The sequence below is a fragment of the Neoarius graeffei genome, chromosome 9 (genome assembly GCF_027579695.1).
Source record: "Neoarius graeffei isolate fNeoGra1 chromosome 9, fNeoGra1.pri, whole genome shotgun sequence".
Taxonomy (NCBI): Eukaryota; Metazoa; Chordata; class Actinopteri; order Siluriformes; family Ariidae; genus Neoarius; species Neoarius graeffei.
The window spans coordinates 38057198-38077061 of record NC_083577.1 but is presented as its reverse complement, the minus strand read 5'-3'; the positions used below and the strand labels follow the sequence as shown (position 1 = coordinate 38077061).

The following is a 19864-nucleotide window of genomic DNA, read 5'->3' as shown; positions in this document are numbered from 1 at the left end:
TTTGTCAGTGGCCGGTAAAGTTTGATATTTTGTGAAGTTAATTTTCACCCCTGTGTACAACACAGTGGGCTATTTACAAAAAGGTATATATTACTGCCTGTGCTATCTAACAGACGTACCCCAGAGGACACACCTGGCCAATCCCTGTCTGTCAATTTTCTTAAAGACATCACCTATGTGAAATCAGGGGCGGATCTAGAAAAATATTTATGGGGTGGCAAGAGGGGGGCAGGAATTTGAGGGGTGGCAACGTATTACAGACATGTATATATACTGAATTTAATCACAGTTTGACAACAAATAGTATGTACACACTACAAAAGGGCACAGACTGCCATTTACAAACTCATACAGATAAACTTAATCTCATGCCTTTATTGTTCACGAAGAACACACATTCTCAGATGAGGTCTATACCGTTTCTGGACAGTTTTATACTGTATATGCAAAAGAACAGACACTAAAAAACAACAATAACAACACTGCTTCAAGTTCAGCATGATTTAAACCATTTACACCAGTGTCACATTTTATAGTTTTTTTTCCCTCACGCTTTGTAAAGGCTCACCAGTGAGCATAACATGAACTTGTCATGCCTACAACAGCTGAATGCGGCGATTTCCATGTTGCTCAGCAAAACGCTTCACAAATTTATCAAGATCTAATGCTTTTGTGCGCTTTGATTCAATGCTGAGTACAGCCAAACTTGATAGTCTCTTTTCTGTCATAGTCAACCGCAAATAAGTCTTTATGAGCCTGAGAGATGAAAAACTTCGTTCACAGGATGCACTGCTCACAGGCAAGGCAACCGCTATTTTACACAACCTGAACAACTCAAAAAAAAACATCATCATCTTGGTATGGGTCCAAAAACAGTGAACTCCATGAGAGTGGTAGGACTCTCCTGTTCCCCCTTTTTTCTGTCTAGTACTCTCCTCGTCTGATGTAACTCATGTTTAAGATCCTCAATATTTGAATCATAAGCTTCAGTCAATAGCAATGTTTTCCTTGACAGACGGTGAATCAATATTAACTTTTGTGGCCGACTTTACACAAAACTAATGTCAGACCTAGCTAACATTAGGCCAAAAAAAAAAAAAAAAAAAAAAAAAAAAAAAGTGTGTTTCAGGTTACATGAAATACTAAAATAAGGTCGGTAGGTAGGAAATTTTTTTTCTTAATTTGTTTTATTTTGTTCGAAAAAATTAACACAAGTAAACATCTTACAAAATAGCATTTTGGCACAGAATCCTTTATACCACACATCATAATAAAATAAGTGTTTTAAATCTTTAAACGAATAAAAAAAATATCGCAAGAGTTCGAGTTATGATCTGCGGAAGCGTATTGCTGCCACACTCAAAAAAAAAAAAAAAATTGGCTTAGACTCAAGTAATTACGTGAAAAGATATTGTTAACAGAGTTATCACGTTTTTACAATATATTTATCATGTAATAACACCACGTAATTTCATGATACGAAATTATCACGTTATTTCATGATATTTTCGTGTGATAATGTGAAAACACCTTATCAAGAAATAACGTGAAAATATGGTTTAACGTCCTAGGCTCGGCTACTTCCATTAAAAGCAGCCGGCCTCGCCTAGCCTACTGTAGAACTTGGGTCGAGCAAAAACACGGAGCAAAAACATGGCTGAATCCTGAATGACTCCTATTTGTATAAATAGGGGACTACATAGGCGGCAAAATGTAGTGTTTTTCCCTGCCATGGAAGTGCACTTGTATACTGAAGAGGAAGCAATTTGCATTACAGCCAGGAAGGCTGATAGAAGTGGCAAAACATTTTACTTTTTATCGTTTCTTTCACAACTTGAATGCGTTGAAACAAAAAATTATGACAAACTAACGCCACTTACACTAAAATATCGAGGGAAATTTGTAATAAAAACTTTACGGTCGGCAATTTCGACGCGGAAATTCTCGATCGGTCGGGTTACCGGAAACACACTTTTTTTTTTTTTTGCCTTACATGTATAGTTAGCTAAATAACCTTCTCCAACCTGATTTTTATCCTCTCAAAATCAGCATCGCAACTATGCTAGCACTGTTCATTCATTATAATTTCATTTTTTGATAGATAGTTAATCAGCTTTTACCCCTTTCCTCCTGTGTCTCCTTTCCTCGCGACTCCTGGCTCCCTCGCTTCGCGCCTCTCAATTTTCCAAAACAACCAATCTCTGGCGTTATCTCGTGCTGCATTCGCCACAGTCGGACATTGGAAATTCGCGCACGTAAATGTCAAATTGGCCGTAATTTTTCTTTGAATTCGTCGCTGCCAACTGGGGTAGCAGCAGGGGTGGCAAGGCTTTCTTTTAGAGTGGCATATGCTACCCCGGTAGATCCGCCCATGGTTATTCACCCCCGAGCGCGCTGGAAACTGTTCCATTGGTATTCAGATTCAGTCGCGAGATGAGGTTGCCAGATCTCTCTATAAAAAGGTGACTTTGCGGTCTGAATCTGTGGAATATTCGTAAGCGAGGACTGGCAACCAGCATTGGGTTGTGCACCAGCTGATCAGAACTCCAATGGAAAAGAAGCGTGTTAGTAACTGTTTATCTTGATTGGCTGTAACCTTGTAAGTGAAATGTTTTGCAACAATAGCGTTGTAGCCTGCCTACCCCCCCCCCCCCCCAAAAAAAACTCTTCGGATCTACACGATTCACACAAGTGACCTATTTTGGGACCAAAACGGCGAATTTCGCCGAAAGGTGAGGAGTTCGCATGTGTGACATTTCACCGTCATAGTCAGACATGTTGTCGCTAACTTTGCTAGCAGTAAACAATGTAGTGATGTGTCGGTCGCGAATGATCCGGTTCAAAGAGCCGGCTCTTTGAAGTGAACGACGGGAGCCGGCTCTTCGGTGGGAGCCGAGTTGGGGAGCCGAATTAGTTTTTTGTCCTTAGGTGCCTCAGAGAGAGAGAGAGAGAGAGAGAGAGAGAGAGAGAGAGAGAGAGAGAGAGAGAGACACAGACAGAGTTCAGCTCAGCTGAAGGATGATTGTCTATTTGACAACCATGGTCATTGTTTTGTTGCTGTGATTTCCTAAAGCTCATGATATAAATTGTCGCTCATAAATTGACAGGTTCGGTCGGCAACCGCCTTGGCATGGCCAGATTAATCTGCGGTATACAACGAGACAGCAGTCATTATAACAGGAGCATATTTGCTGTTCCAGCGGCTTCTCATTACTGGTGGAGCAGAGTGCGGCACTTTTTTCTCTTTTTACATGCGCTCAAGGTGCCACATATTTTGTTGCACATTGTTCTGTGTTTGTTAAAATAATTTCCAACTTTGCTTCATAGTTTCTTAGGCCTGATTTATACTTCATAATTTATTTTGTGGCATTTTGTTCAAGGTCGAGTGTGAAATAAAGCCATAAAGGATAAACAGTTGATGTCTTCTGTGTATTTTATATTGGTAATATAACACAGTTTTGCATTATGTTTGTGAGAAAATAATTTATTAATTGGTAAGTTTTATTTCTATAGCTAGAACATTGTTACACTGCTATACTTTACAAAGCTTTACAATGGCTACAAAAACTAAAAAATAAAATGGAAAACATCCTATTGATAAAATATAAATAATAATGTAATTAATTAACTAGTTAATTGCAGCAATAAAATCAAATATAAAATCTCAGGAGCCGTTTGGGAGCCGAAAGAGCCGGCTCCTTATAGTAAGAAGAGCCAAAAGAGCCGGCTCCCGAAAAAGAGCCGAAATTCCCATCACTAAAACAATGAATGAAACAGCCGTGGCTGTCACCTGGCGGCAGCGCGCAGTGATAAGAAGGGAGAGAAAATAGTGCCAAGCGATTTCGAGGTCTGACTTTTTATTTGGCAGCGGTTTTGTGATGCAAATATATCACTCTTTTGAACACATACTGTTCTGAGACAAAAAACGTTTTACTTTCGTGACCCCAACAAACTTGCCGGACTACTTGCGTCTGGACCAAAACTGGACAAGAACTGGACTCACAGGATGCTGTCAGGGGTAAGTCAGTGTGTTTGCACGACACTATTGATGGGGATGCCATAGAGATTCATGTCAAAAATCCCGAACTATCCTTTAAACACCATTTTTAAAAGGAAAAAAAAAGCAAATAAATAAATACAAAATCATATTTAACTCCCATTGGTTACTGACTTTTCAGACACCTTGTACTGTATATACACAATATAGAGGAGCAGGATCTTTTTACCTCGCCCATGACAGAGTCAGCGGGGCAAGGTACTGTAATCGGTTTGTGTGTCTGTCTTAACAATCTAGCATCTAGATGGTTGCACTGACTGACTTCAAATTTTCAGGGTAGGTGGGCAATGGTCCATAGATTACCTGATTAAATTTTGGGGGTGATCGGGTTAAGGTCAAAGTCAGGGTCACCGGTAAGGTCAAAGTCTTTTTTTTTTTGTGATAACTTTCTTCAAAATCATCATCATTTTGACTTCAAACCAACACCAAAATGTGCATCTTTCAATTCTGCTTCCAACCATATGCTGCATGTCGGGGTAGCGTGGACAGTCTCCATAGCGGTTGGGGGTTAAAGGTCAAGGTCATCGGTCAAAATAACATTTTCCATTATAACTCAAAAACGGTTGCCGATAGACAGATGTTTACTATTATGAGCATACAAGTGCTGACGGGCGAGGTTTGTTTTGCCTGGCAACGCTTGTTTAAGTTATGGTCAGATTTCAGAAAGCATTTTTAGTGTTAAATCTACAAAACATGCAAAATGCCATAAGCTACATGCTTAAGTTGCTTAGCTGAAAGATGCCGGGTTGAGTGGCTCACCTGTTACTGGGGTCGTAGATGTGCCAGATCATATCCACAGCTCTCTGCTCTACTTTATCTCTCCAGCTTTCGAGCGCTGGAGGAGACGGCAGCCTGTGAGTCTTAAACGAGAACCAAAATGAAAATTTCTGGCCTGATGTGAATAGTTTTTCCAAGTCCAGTCATGCCAGGAAAGCTGTGATATGGGCAAAGCTATCAAATATTGGATTTATTACCAATTACCACCATGATCATCATGTGTACACATACAGTAAGTACAGATGCAAACAGAGTGAGAGAGTATATGTTTGTTGTGTTACAATATTGCCATACTAGATACAAATACCGAAATTATACCGCTACGATGATGTCAGGAAACATCGTCTACTAGTGCTACTGTGATGTACCTATGTCCCTCCTAGAGACATTTCTTAGGGATAAGTGCGTAAAATGTTGCTCAAACCTCTCTGGCCACCATGTCATCTCTAATGAGGATGAAGTCGAGATGCTGATGAGGCCTCACGCCCAACACACTCTGAATGCTCTGTAGATCCGAAGCAACGTCTGGTAACGTGGATGATTCTGACCAACGAGAACTGCAGGCCAGAAAACACCACAATCACTCATTTCAAAATGCTCCTTACCCCAACTAATTTCAGACAGCAATATTGATAACCTTCTCCAGGACAAACAATAACCATTTTGATTTGACTCGTGGGCGGCACGGTGGTGTAGTGGTTAGCGCTGTCGCCTCACAGCAAGAAGGTCCGGGTTCGAGCCCCGTGGCCGGCGAGGGCCTTTCTGTGCGGAGTTTGCATGTTCTCCCCGTGTCCGTGTGGGTTTCCTCCAGGTGCTCCGGTTTCCCCCACAGTCCAAAGACATGCAGGTTAGGTTAACTGGTGACTCTAAATTGACCGTAGGTGTGAATGTGAGTGTGAATGGTTGTCTGTGTCCATGTGTCAGCCCTATGATGACCTGGTGACTTGTCCAGGGTGTACCCCGCCTTTCGCCCGTAGTCAGCTGGGATAGGCTCCAGCTTGCCTGCGACCCTGTAGAAGGATAAAGCGGCTAGAGATAATGAGATGAGATTTGACTCGTACCCTGGTGAAAAATAAATGTGCCAAGTGTACTAAAATTTAGCATACTTGTTTACTTGAAGCCACACTAATCATCAATATACTTCAAGTGTGTTTATGATTAATTAACTTGAAGCATGCTATTTTGGAACAACTAATTTTGTACTAAATATATTTTAATTGTAATTAAATTGTAGAAAAGTGAAACTTGAAGTGTATTTAGTGTACTTTTATGTGCTAAATTACACATAACTTTCACTTAAAGTATATTTTAGTATAATATATTTCTATAAAGTGTAATATAGTATAATTATTTTAAAGTGTGTTAAAAGTGTTAGCATGAAAGCGTGATGTTAGTCTACTTTTTATATATTTACAAAAAGTACAATTTGTGTAAGTACATTTTCAATATACTATTGAAAATATGAATATACTTTAAATACAATAAAGTACATTTATTTTTCACCAGGGTAGGATTAATCTGATACACCTACTGTACTCTGAGCGCAGTCATTCAGTCATAGAATGGAACCGTTTTGTTTGTGGATGAATGTTTTGCTGATGTGTGTGTTGCAGCACGTAGCAATGCTGGCATCAACTTTACCATTTGTGTTTATAGCCTCAGTGTCTGGTTTTGTATGTGCTTGAGGCATAACTAACTGGATGATAGTAGTTTCTCAGGTTGATGATATTAATAAATAAAAAAATTACAGGGCTGTTTTACTGATAAAAGCAAGTTCAGAACAATGTTGGATGTTCGTGTCCCACATGTTAATACAGTGGGGGAAATAAGTACTTGACAATTACACTTACAAAAAAAAAAAAAAAAGTTTATTCAAGTGTGCTTCTCTTTTAAACTAATAAGAGAATATGCTTTCAGTTTACTTTTTATTTACTTATCAGAGATATACTTAATAAAGTTATAGAATAAGTATACTTGGCTTATACTGAAAAGTATACAGAAAAGTCTAAGTATATTAAGCTTATACTTTTGATCAAGATATATTTAACAAAAGTGTAATAAAATATTAAAATATTTGTGCCTTATGTTTAAGTGTACTTGCCCTGTAGTTGTGCTTATCCTTTTGATAGTAGCCTATAAAATACTTCTTTTTCACACATATTGGCTTCTTTGTGATATACGGCAGCATGTTTTAAATCCCATCTTTTAAACCTACATGTACCATAAGTTTGTGGTCAGCTCTGGGATGGAATATGCTATAAAGTACACTTTTATAAACTAAAAAGTGGACTAGAAGTGTGTAACGAGTAAACCAATAGTATATTTCCAGTATACTACAAAGTATACTTTAGTAAACCAAAAAGTGGACTAAAAGTATAAAACAAGTAAACTCATAATATATTTCCAGTATACTATAAAAGTATGCTTTTGTAAGCTAAAGAGTGGACTACAAGTATAGAATCAGAATCACTTTTATTGCCAGGTATGCGGACACACACGAGGAATTTGACTCCGGTTACACTTAGCGCTCATAGTGCAAAACAGATAAAAAGCGTATACACAAACAAAAAAATAAAAATAAAAAAAATAAAAATTGGTGCAATAGGTGCATAGTGCAAAGTAATCCAAGTAAGTCAAGTATACAGTATGCACAGAATGACGGTATGAGTGTGCAGATATTTTACAAGTGATATTACTGACATATGAATCTGGATTTTAGCTGTTAATCACAGAAAGGATTTTCCCTTTTGGTGCAATATGGTGCATAGTGCAAAGATGAAATAGTAAATATAAATAAGTATAAATATAAGTAACAGTGAGCACAGAATGGCAGTACAAGTGTGCAGATATTTTGCAAGTGAAATTACTGATATATGAATCTGGATTTTAGCTGTTCATCACAGAGACAGCCTGAGAGAAAAAAAAAAACCAAAACTATTCTTGTGTCTGGTTGTTTTTGCATACAGTGATCTATATCGCCTCCCTGAGGGGAGAAGATTAAACAGATTGTGACCAGGGTGTGATGGGTCCAAAGAGATGTTACCTGCCCGTTTCCTGACTCTGGACAAGTATAGGTCTTGGATGGAGGGCAGGTTGACACCAATAATTTTCTCTCCAGACCTTATTGTCCGTTGCAGTCTGTTCTTCTCCTGCTTGGTGACCGATCCAAACCAAACAGTGACTACGTTTACATGCACATCCAAATCGAGCTGCTGTCGGTAATCGAACTGAAGGTCCCAGCAGGGTGCCAGAGAAATCCAATCGTACATGCACACAACTGAAAATCGGGCTATTGTGTGAGGTGCATTGTGCACCTGAGCCACAGGTGGCGCAACATGCCCCATCGTGTTGGTACACTTCCGGTTGTCGTCATGAAGAAGAGCTATTCAAGAGTGTAAACAAAGTTATCAGTTCCGTGTTCTCCACTGCGCGTTTTTCTCCCGTCCATGAATTTTAATATATTCAACTCCTTAAGCTGAATGAGCATGAACTCTGTCTCCTCATTGCTCCAGAAGTGCACGTTTCTGCTTGCCTGTGGCAGTGGGGGCGTGGTCAAGCGCCGGTCTGTGACAGGAGGGCGGAGCCAGGGAAGGTGAGTGGCAGAATCACTTCACCTGACGGTAATTAACCTGTGTTTGTGTGTCTTCCCAGTAACCGCGCCCTATTTAAGGAGGCAGAGGGAGAGCAGAGGGGAGAGCTCATCCCGGGACTAGAACACAGCGCGCGCGTGTGTGTTTTTCTCTCAAGAATAAAAGTAGGCTGTTAAACTGAAAAGTCTGACAATAAAAAGCCTATTAGTACCAGAAGCTTTGTCCTGCCGTCCTCTGTGCTCCACCCACACTTCAGAGAGCTCTACATCCACATTTTCTCTTCTTCGTTTGTTCCTCCTGACCTCTTCTGCTGCTCGCTACTACTGTTGTCATGCCGACCGAGGCTGTTGTGTTTCCCGCTTGTGGTCTCGTCACTCGTCACTTCCGGAAGTAGCTCGACAACTAGCTCGATAGGGTATACATGCACAAAGTAGCTCGGCAGAAATCGCATAAACTAGGTCGTGTAGCTCGATTCCGAGAAATCAAGTTCGGTTCAATTTCAGCCGAATTAAGGTGTATACATGGCATTTTGAACTTCGATTTCAGTCGAGCAATGCCAGAAATTCGATTCTCTCTATGTGCATGTAAACGTAGTGAGTGATGGAAGAGCAGAGAACAGACTGAATGATGGCAGAGTAGAATTGTGTCAGCAGCTCCTTAGGCAGGTTGAGCTTCCTGAGCTGGCGCAGAAAGTACAACCTCTGCTGAGCCTTTTTGATGATAGTGACTGTGTTGGTCTCCCACTTCAAGTCCCGAGAGATTGTGGAACCCAGAAACCTGAAGCTTTCAACAGCAGTCACAGTGTTGTTGGTGATGGGCAGTAGAGTGGGGGGTGGGGGGGCTCCTCCTAAAGTCCACTGTCATCTCCACAGTTTTGAGTGTGTTCAGTTCCAGATTGTTCTGACCGCACCAACATCGTCCGCAAATTTCAGGAGTTTAACAGACAGGTCTCTTGAGGTGCAGTCGTTGGTATAAAGGGAGAAGAGCAGTGGAGAGAGCACACACCCTTGGGGGGGTGCCAGTGCTGATAGTCCGAGTGCTGGATATGATGCTCCCCATCCTCACCTGCTGCTTCCTGTCAGTCAGGAAGTTTGTAATCCACGGACAGGTGGAGGAGGGCACAGTGAGCTGGGTGAGCTTGGCATGGAGGATGTCTGGAACAATGGTGTTGAATGCCGAACTGAAGTCCATGAACAGGATCCTGGCATACATCCCTGCAGTGTCAAGGTGTTGCAGGATGTAGTGTAGACCCATATTTATTGCATCATCCACTGACCTGTTTGCCCGGTAGGCAAACTGCAGGGGGTCCAGCAGGGGGTCTGTGATGTCCTTCAGGTATGACAACACCAGTCTCTCAAAGGACTTCATGACTACAGATGTGAGGGCAACAGGCCTGTAGTCATTCAGTCCTGTGATATTGGTTTTCTTAGGAACCGGGATTATTGTGGAGCGTTTGCAGCATGAGGGGACTTCACACAGCTCCAGGGATCTATTAAAGATCTGGGTGAAGATGGGAGCCTGCTGGTCAGCACAGACCTTCAGACAAGAGGGTGACACACCATCTGGGCCAGGTGCCTTCCTGATCTTCTGTCTGTGGAAAAGCTGACAGACATCCTCTTCACAGATCTTGAGTGCTGGTGGGGGGGTCAGAGGCGGGGGGTGGCAGAATGGCAGGGGGCATAAATGGGTCTTTAATAACTGAAGGGGAGAGAAGTGTGAATGTGTGGAATCTGCAGTAAAAAACATTCAGCTCGTCAGCCAGTTGATGGTTCACTGCAGTGTTGGTGGATGGTCTCGGATCGTTTGCTGAAAGGCTGTTTTTAATCTCATCAGCATAGCTCCTTTTAGCTGCTTTCACCTCCATTGTCCGTGTGTTTCTGGACTGATTATACAGAACTCTGTCTCCATTTTTGTAGGCCTCTTTGTTCTGACGAAGTTGCCCGAGTTTTGCAGTGAACCAGGGTTTATTGTTGTATATGCGGAAGGTTTTGGTAGGCACACACATATCCTCACAAAAACTGATGTAAGATGTCACAGTATCAGTCAGTTCATGCAGGTCTGAGGCTGCAGCCTCAAAAACACTCCAATCAGTGCAGTCAAAGCAGGCTTGTAGTTCCACTTTGGCCTCATCGGACCATCTCCTCACCGTCTTAACTACAGGCTTAGCAGATTTCAGCTTCTGCCTGTAGGATGGAATAAAGATGAACCATACAGTGATCAGATAGTCCCAAGGCTGCACGGAGGACAGAGTGGTACGAGTCCTTTAAAACAGTGTAACAGTGGTCCAGAGTGTTAGGCTACGTTTACATTAGACCGTATCTGTCTCGTTTTCTTCGCGGATGCACTGTCCGTTTACATTAAACCCCCTGGAAACGCCGGGAAACGGGAATCAGCCAGCGTCCACGTATTCAATCCAGATCGTGTCAGCTCCGGTGCTGTGTAAACATTCAGAATACGCGAATACGCTGTGCTGAGCTCTAGCTGGCGTCTCATTGGACAACGTCACTGTGACATCCACCTTCCTGATTCGCTGGCGTTGGTCATGTGACGCGACTGCTGAAAAACGGCGCGGACTTCCGCCTTGTATCACCTTTCATTAGAGTATAAAAGTATGAAAATACTGCAAATACTGATGCAAATACTGCCCATTGTGTAGTTATGATTGTCTTTAGGCTTGCCATCCTTCCACTTGCAAGTAGTAAGTGATATGCGCTGGGATCACACACACAGCGGCTCAGTCCCGAATCGTGGCTTGTGCACTTCACTCGCGTGCTCTGTGAGCTGCGCAGGGCCGGAGTGCGCACCCTCCAGAGGGCACTCGCTGTTCAGGGCGGAGTGATTTGGAGCGCAGGATGCCTGCGGAGCCGAGCGTATCCGTGTATTAGGCTTGCCATCCTTCTACTTGCAAGTGGTGAGCCTTGCGCGGCTTGCCATCCTTCTACTTGCAAGTGGTGAGCCTTGCGCATGCCCTAAATGCACTGGGATCATGTTACGCGCCGTCTGAAATGCACTGGGATCATGTTACGCGCCGTCTAAAGTCATGTGATTAGCGTATCCGCATATTGGCGTTGCTGTGTGCACGGCTAACGGTTTTAGTGTAAACACGAATCGTTTTAAGAACGTTAATCTGATGATCCGCTGATTCGACGTAATGTAAACATAGCCTTAGAGTCCCTGGTGGGACACTTAATGTGCTGTTTATATTTTGGCAGTTCATGACTGAGGTTTGCTCTGTTAAAAGTCCCCCAAAACAATGAGCAAAGAGTCCTGGTGTTTTTTCTCCACATTGTTTATCTGGTCAGCCAGGTGTTGTAACGCCTCATTAATACACGCCTGAGGGGGGATGTAAACTCCAACCAGAATAAACGAGGAAAACTCTCGCGGAGCATAAAACGGTTTGCAGTTTATGAATAATGACTCCAGATGAGGACTGCACAATTTGTTTAGAACTGTGACATCAATACACCAACCTTCGTTAATATAAAAGCAGATACCGCCTCCCCTCATTTTCCCCGTGAGCTCCGTTTTGCGGTCCGCTCAGTGCAGGTGAAATCCAGGCAGGTGGAGAGAAGAGTCTGGGATGTGCTCACCGAGCCAGGTTTCGGTGAAGCACAAGGCAGCAGATCTGTTAAAATCCGTGTTAATTGAGTTGAGGAGTAGCAGTTCGTCCATCTTACTGGCCAGAGCGTGGATGTTAGCCAGGTGAATAGACGGGAGCGCAGTGCGAAAACCCCGCTGCCTCAGTCTGACGAGCACGTCGGCTCGCTTCCCCCGGCGTAACCCATAGAGAGCTGTTGCTCCTCCAACAAGTAGCTCTGGAAAACTTTCTGGATCAGTGAAAACCGATGAAAAAAAACTTTACTGGTGGTTATTCCAATGTTTATAAGTTCTTCTCTGGGGTATGTGACCAGGGAAGGAGCGCAAAAAACACACAAAAACATACGTAGAAAGTACGAGAGAGCGAAGTACCGAGGCAACCATCCGCGGCACCATCTTGGATGATAGAACTAGTAAACTATTAGTATACAAGTTTACTCGTGGTATACTTGCAGTACAAAATAAAAAAAAAACAAAAATACTAGTTGTATACTCAGAGTTTACTTCTCTTAGACTTAAAGTATACTTTTTATAAACTAAAAGTGCTAAAATTTAGTCCCAAGAAGCATTAGATTAGTTTACTTACAAGTATACTGTAAGTACATTGATATCAGTATACTTGGAACACAAATGTATACTTAAGGAAATACACTAACTTTACTTAAGTATACTTAATAAAATGAACTTGAAGTATATACTTCTTTTTGATAAGGGTAAACATATTTCCAGTAGTGTTGTAGTCGAGACCACCTAAACCAAGACCAAGTCATGACCAAGAGCAGAGTGTATCGAGCCAGAGACAAGACTAACACTTTGAGGCATTGAGATCAAGTCAAGACCAAGGCAGGATGAGACCAAGTCAAGACCAGGACCAGACGTGTGTGTGAAGGTGGGCAGGAGAGGGGTAACAGCCGTTAACCGGAAGAAAATTTTCAAATTCCCCTACTGTACTGACATTCATTTTCCCTTCAATAATTTGATTCCACAGGTACCACGAGGATTTAAAAGCTCCATACCTTCCACCTCTGAAGTTTACTGTAGGTAAGATATTTTAGGGTCAGATGCAGAGCTTCGAAAAGTTTGATTTTTTTTTTGTCTCATCTAAGCACACCAAATTATCCCAGTAATCCAGAGGCTTCTCTACATGTTCTGTAGCAAACTTCAAACAAGCCTTTATTTCAGTAAAGGAGTCTTCTGGGATGACTGAGAATGGACAACTTGGCTGTTGAGTGCATTGCCTATAGACCCTTTTCAGTCACGTGACCTTCGTAAACGCGACTGCCATTTTGGACATGTAGTGGACTTCGGCTCGAATCGGTTTGAATGCGAGGAAGGCGACAAACGATAAACATAAAAGAAAAAGTAGCGAGATGCAGAAAACACCTTCACTATCCAGCGACGTAGGGCATTTACAGGGCGAGCAGAGGGAGAGGTATATGCAAAAATTGAGGTTAGCAGGCTTAGAGAACGACGTTTACCTGCTTCCACCAGGACTGTTCACTGACGTACGGAAGTACACGAAGCCCTCGTCTTTACCTGACTTCGGCCCACAGGATCTGTATACCTATGTCGTTAAAAACCCATCGCCATACCCAGGTATTGATCTGAAAGCGTATAAGAGTTTAACACTTCTCTTAGTGTTAAAGCACGCTCCGGAACCTCACAGGGCTTAATTTGAGGGGGAGCAAGCCGGAGCGCGCTCCGGAACCTCGGACGTTGGCTCTGGAGCTATTTACACTGGATCCGGTGTAAATAGCTGCCGGATCATAATTACAGTAAACTAGTAAATACAGTAAAGGAAAAACTTGAGACTGAAAGGTTTTAACAGTCATCCAAATGACTGAACGTAAACATTGCTACAGTAACATACTAGCTACTATGTTGTTGACATTAGCTAGTCAACAATAGCTACTACAGAAGAACAAAGAGGTTACAATGGGTTATTTTAACCTATTTGGTTACACACTCGCCGCCACAGAATGTTAACAGCAATGTAATGCCTTTTCTGGCTAATTTTATTCGTCTTACCTCCAACAAAGTGGTCACTACACAAGCGTTGGTATGCCGAGGGCTGCCAATCTTTCCTGTTAATGGCCGCTATCCATCTTCTCTGTCGGGATCTGATAAAATGATAAACCTTGCCTTGTTTGTTGATGGTTACTACATCCAGGTGCACAACAATATAGTGGCATGATGGAAGTCTTGCTGAAAGTAAAAACTTTATTTGCTGCCATTCCTCAGTGTTGGCTGTGGTAAACTACTGGTAGTACATGTCCAAAATGGCGGCCGCGTTTGTCGTGACGTCACGTGAAAAGGGTCTATAGATAGTTTTCACATGACGTCACAGAGTCGGGGATTCCCTAGTGGCGGCCATCTTGCGGGTCAAGCTTACCGTACGGGTCACTGAGCACACATTGTAACACGCGAGTACAAAGTCTTCAAAAGAACCCAAGCAGGCTATTTAAAGCTAGCAATGGTGCACACCTGTTGTATTCACGGCTGTCGTAATAGGTCAGATGATGACGTCAAGCGGAGCTTTTATGGAATTCCCACTGTACGGGAGCACGAAGGCGAGCAAACAAAGAAACTCAGTATACAAAGGAGAAATCTATGGCTTGCGAGAATCAACCACAAGGATTATCAGCCTTCCAAACACAGCAAAGTCTGCTCCGATCATTTTATAAGTGGTAACTTGTTTAAATAAACAATCAATTGTGTTTAAGTTTGTTTTTGGAAACCAAAACATCATGTGAACAATCTCTGGAGAATGCCTAACTGGAACCGCTGAGTGTACGTTTACATTGTAATGTACACTTAATATCGCTCGTTTGTCACGTTTCTATTTGACACTTGTTGAGAGCTCTAAAATTCTAATGTTTACATACCTTGGCTGTAATTAGGACACGACTGTCACTTGGTTTTATATGGTGGACTTCACGGACCCAGCCACAGACAAAATAATTGTATGACTCCAGCGACTTGTATGCTTTGAGGTCGTCAAGTGTGTAGGCACTTTTACTATTCATGAGATAGTTCACAATATCAGGGTACGATATGGATGGCAGCCCTGCATAGTCACTTGAAAATGCATCTTTGTCCACTTCGTAGGGGTCAATTCCCCCAATCAAGGCCAGTTTGGCTGCATACCGTTGTCGTGAGATGTCGTCCAATGTATCCATATACTTCCGTTTGCTTGATTTTGCCGACATTGATCTTTATTTTAGAAAACTGACTATATAACTTTGTAAATTCGTCCGAGATAACGTAGCCGGTAATAGCGATGGTCCGTTTTGTTAGCCCCACAAGATGGCGGCTGGAGGGCGTTCCCCGGAATGCCGTGACGTCAGTAAAAACTATCTATAGTTTTCTTTGCGACAACTGTACCTGCTGCTTCCAGCTCTTTCTAGAGATCATTAGCTCTTGGGCTACTCTTCTGACTGCCCAGTCGGTAATCTTGCAAGAAGCTCCTGTGCATGGCGGACTGATGGCTGAGTGATGTTCCTTCCACTTGCAGATAATGGTCATGATGATGCTTATAGGAACATTTAGGCCCTGTCCACACGGCAACGGATTCAGGTGAATCTGATAAAATTGTTTATCGTTTCGGCCTGGTGTCCACACGGCACCGGCGTTTTGGGTGCCCCAAAATGAAATCTTTTGAGAACGGGTTCCAGAGTGAAAAAATCTGGCAACGGCGCCGTTGCGAAGTCGTCTGGATGAGTAGAACGGATTTGTTTACGTTGACGTCACAACCACATGTGCTTCACGCCAGGTAGAAGTGTAACGAACTCGATGAGAGTTGTCAACAAATCCTATAACTTGGTTCATGAAACGCGCTTACAAAATATTTTCACTGAGTATTTATTGTGTAATGGTGCAAAGTGAGAGAGAGAGAGAGAGAGAATAGGCCTTAGGGCAGAGTCAATCCCGCCAGCAAAAAGAGGGAAAAAAAGGAGCGATCTCACCTCTTCAGATGTTTATTCCGGACCATTAAAGAATTCTGGAGGATATCAGAATGTTGGCGTACCGGCTTCCATCTACCCCCGTTCATTCCTCTTTCCACGTCTCCATTCAAAAAACGAGCACGTGATTTAAAGGGACTATATCCATAGGATAGGGAGTGAGAAAGTGTGTGCGTGTGACAGTCACTGTGCGCATGCGCAGTTATGCGCATGCGTCTACTTCTATTTTTCTGGTGTCTCCGATGGGACCGTCTTACAGTGCACGTAGTGGTGTGGCATGTGTATTGCATCGTTTTCAGCAAGCGTTGCGTTGCCATATGAACCTGATATTTTACTGATCCGTTGCCCATGTGGACGCGATATTTAAAAAAAAAAAAAACCCCAATCTTGTTGCCGTGTGGATGTAGCCTTAGGAGTTGAGAAATCCATCAGTCACCACAACCATTGCTATCCTGCTCAACAATCTTGTTGTGAAGGTCTTGGGAGAGCACTTTGTCTCTACACATTATGAGATGTTTCTTGTAAGATGGCTTGGTGCCAAATTACTTGTTTACTTGCATTCAGAGGTGGACGGAAGTACTAACCTTCCAACATGCACAAGCCCGGCTGATTCTAATTAGCACAGGTAGGAGAACAAGTGCTATCAGCTGGTTTTTTTTTTTCCCCCAAAAAGGTCCCCCCAGTCTCATTCCACTTGATTGCACGCAATTTTTTTTATTAACTGGAATATTAGGATTTCTTTTTCAGTGTAGTTTTATTGCCTTAATACCAATCTCTGCTCATTTCATGTGCATGGCTACACTGGAAATGTGCTTAACAGAAAAATAGTGTGTTGAATACTCATCCCCCAACTGTTGTAGTGAGAACCTGTTTTTTAATAATACCATCGCATTTCATTCCTGTCCTCATTCTGTCCTGCTTTTGTCTCTGGGATGGGTTTTTTTGGCACCAACATCCAGCGTCTTTTGACGTGATGATATTTTGTCAAGAGGCGGGCTCTGTTTTTTTATGAATGAGCATGGAGAATCAGCAGTGGGCTGATGGCGGAAGAGTCTGTGGGGGAGTAGCCGAGCAACTCACGAAAGAAGAAGTGTAGTGTAGTTTTGTTCGTTTCTCTGGTGGTCTACCTGAAGAGGAATCAAGCAATTAGCGGACACTAACAAGGTCATTTTCTGGAGTAATGGAATACTGACTCTTTCCAAGAAGCCGACTGAGACAAATCGTGCTGGAGGAGACAGTGAAAAGGAGTTTTTCTGTTTCCCTGTGCTGTCCGAAAGCCTGTTTAACACTCTAAAAAACGAATTCTCTCTCCATCCACTAGTCACTCACTAAACTTTCTCCTGGTTTGATTTTTCTTCCTAAATTGTTCTCAAGCTCTGGTCTCCCTTTTTTTTCTCTAAAATAAAAATGCTGTCCTGATTGAAATGATTTGAGCATCCTGGTTCCAGTCACGCTACACTGTATAATCAATAGAACACATCTTTCTTTTTTTCTTTTTTTTTTTTTTAATTTTACAAAACTGCAATCAAGAACTACAGTGACATTATGGCATATGCAAATATTATGCAAGGTTCTCCATCAGCTTTCAACCTAACAACCAATTTAAATCAGCCTACAGGACTGCTCTGTATTGTGACTGAGGTTCTCTTCTCTTCTAACTGGCTCATCGTAATGACAATATGGTGATGTGTTGCATCAAAAACTATCAAAAGTACTTGCAAAGAAGAATATTACTGTGAATAATAATTGTAACAGAGCCTAATCTAGGAATTTGAAAATAGGGGACAGATCCCTCACTAGTTGTAGAAACAGGGGACAGAAAATATTAACATGGGTAAAAATATCCCTCATTTGTTCCAGTTAGTGGGGACAGAAAAATAAGTAATACATTGGTAGATATTTTCAAGAGTACATCTATAAACAGAACAGTTTTATTAATAAAACTAAATACATGTAACAAACATTCATATCAGATGTTAATCTATATAATATCAATTATGGCACTATACATATCCTTTAATACAGTGATATGAAAACCATATCTGCAAACACTTATCCACAGTTTATAGTATCGCACAAACATTATGATCAGATCTGAACTTTAAAAATGTAAAGATTTTAGATCAAAAACTATATGAAGAATTATATACTGCAAAACCTTACAAATATGACTAGATTTCTGTTATATGACTAGGTTACTGTTTTACTATAAATCATGTGACTAGCCTATTTTTACCAATTTGACCACCAGTAGTAGAATGTTGCATTTCAAATATGACTAGGTTAATATTGCATATCAAATATGACTAGGTTAATATTACATCATTTGATATAGTTAAGTCTAAAATCCATGTAGTCTTGCCACTATTAATTAATAATGAGATGAAAAATCTGACTTTCTGAATAAAATAAAATCACTATCAAATATTTAAAAATGCTATCATATTTGTTTTGTTCAGACCACCTTTCATGAAAATGAAAAACATTAAACAATCTACCCATGTTTAAACTAGATTTTGACATAAATGACTGGAGATAATCTCAAAATTCAGACTTCCTAAAAAGTATATTATCTCTATCATTTACAATCTTATAGTACCTACAATTACACAAGAAGAGATTAAATATATTTCATAATATTTTTAAATAAAACTTCCATAATACCAAACATTATCAAACTAATTGTATATTGGCATTAGGAAAATATCAAATTCAAACTTCAAAAACCATTATCAATCAGAATCAAATGACTTAGTATGTCTTCACACTGTCATATAATTACTCTAAGATCATATTTGTACACAAACTTATTGTTACGCTTGGATGAGACAGAAAGATATGCCATGTGCTTTTGGGTATTTTTAAAACACTTCACACGATTGGTTGAGATACTGTACACTGTCTTCCGGTTCAGTGACCAATGATATAATAGTTCACAAAACTGTTTTACCCGCTAAATAAACCATTCGGAATATTGGTGTGTAAACAACGCTATATTTACCGCAGTGCTTGCTAGCTGGTGCTGACAAATTGATACGCACAAGATTCAGTAAAACGCGACTACACGCTCTCTACTTATAAATGCGCAACAAAATGAATAGATACGCAATATCGCTCTCGTGCCCAAAAAGTGGATGTGCGACAGACAGATAAAAAAACGCGTATTATGCGCCCTAGATTAGGCTCTGTTGTAATAATCTTCCTCCAATTTTTCAGTGATGATCTTAACAGCAATATGGGTTCCACATCTTAACTCACCCACTGAGCAGTTTGAGAAGTTTGCATCCATGGTAGTTTGGGTAGAGGATCTCTTTTTCTGCTTCTTCTGTGAAAATAGGCACAATCTCTGGAAAAGCAAAAGGGATAAAATTCACTCAGCGATTTAGCACCAACACATCCACACACACATAGATGGCGCATTTGTCTTTACCTGTCTGTTGCTGCTGGAACAACCCTGCTACCAGACACTTGGCTGATTCGATGGTGCGGACAATGTTTGTTGAACGAATGCTGCAGATGAACAGGCTCAAGCTCAAAACTCATATCAGCAGCGAGCAGTGATGATTGTATGGAATAGTTGTGTGCAGTATTTGTGGAAGGAAATTAAAGATTTACTCACTAAACTTCTTTATTGCTGAAGTATGGACGAAGGAAGCCTGTGTCCTGAATATATCTCCTCCTCAGACTTAGTCCTAGGTCATACAGCTGTTGCATGCCCACTGTGGTCAGCTGACCCGGATATGTGCCACCCTAAGGAACAGCGAATCTGAGGTCAGTGTCGTGGACTGACTGGATAGCGTGAAGCATGCACTCAAAACGAAGCAAAAACAAGCCCTCTTTTTGCCTTACAGGGTTCTCACCAGGATTTTTTTTTAGCGTAA

At 41.5% G+C, this 19864-nt stretch overlaps 1 protein-coding gene across 1 annotated transcript in view; it reads right to left on the bottom strand.

Annotated features, from left to right (window-relative positions):
- acp6 (acid phosphatase 6, lysophosphatidic) overlaps nt 1-19864 on the bottom strand; it is a 53281-nt gene that overhangs the window by 10636 nt on the left and 22781 nt on the right. Inside the window, exons 4-8 of the mRNA XM_060929436.1 lie at nt 19603-19733; nt 19414-19493; nt 19242-19329; nt 5259-5391; nt 4817-4917 (exon numbers count right to left, since the gene is read on the bottom strand). Of these exons, the coding sequence (XP_060785419.1) occupies nt 4817-4917; nt 5259-5391; nt 19242-19329; nt 19414-19493; nt 19603-19733 (533 nt within the window). The remainder of the gene's footprint in view (nt 1-4816; nt 4918-5258; nt 5392-19241; nt 19330-19413; nt 19494-19602; nt 19734-19864) is intronic.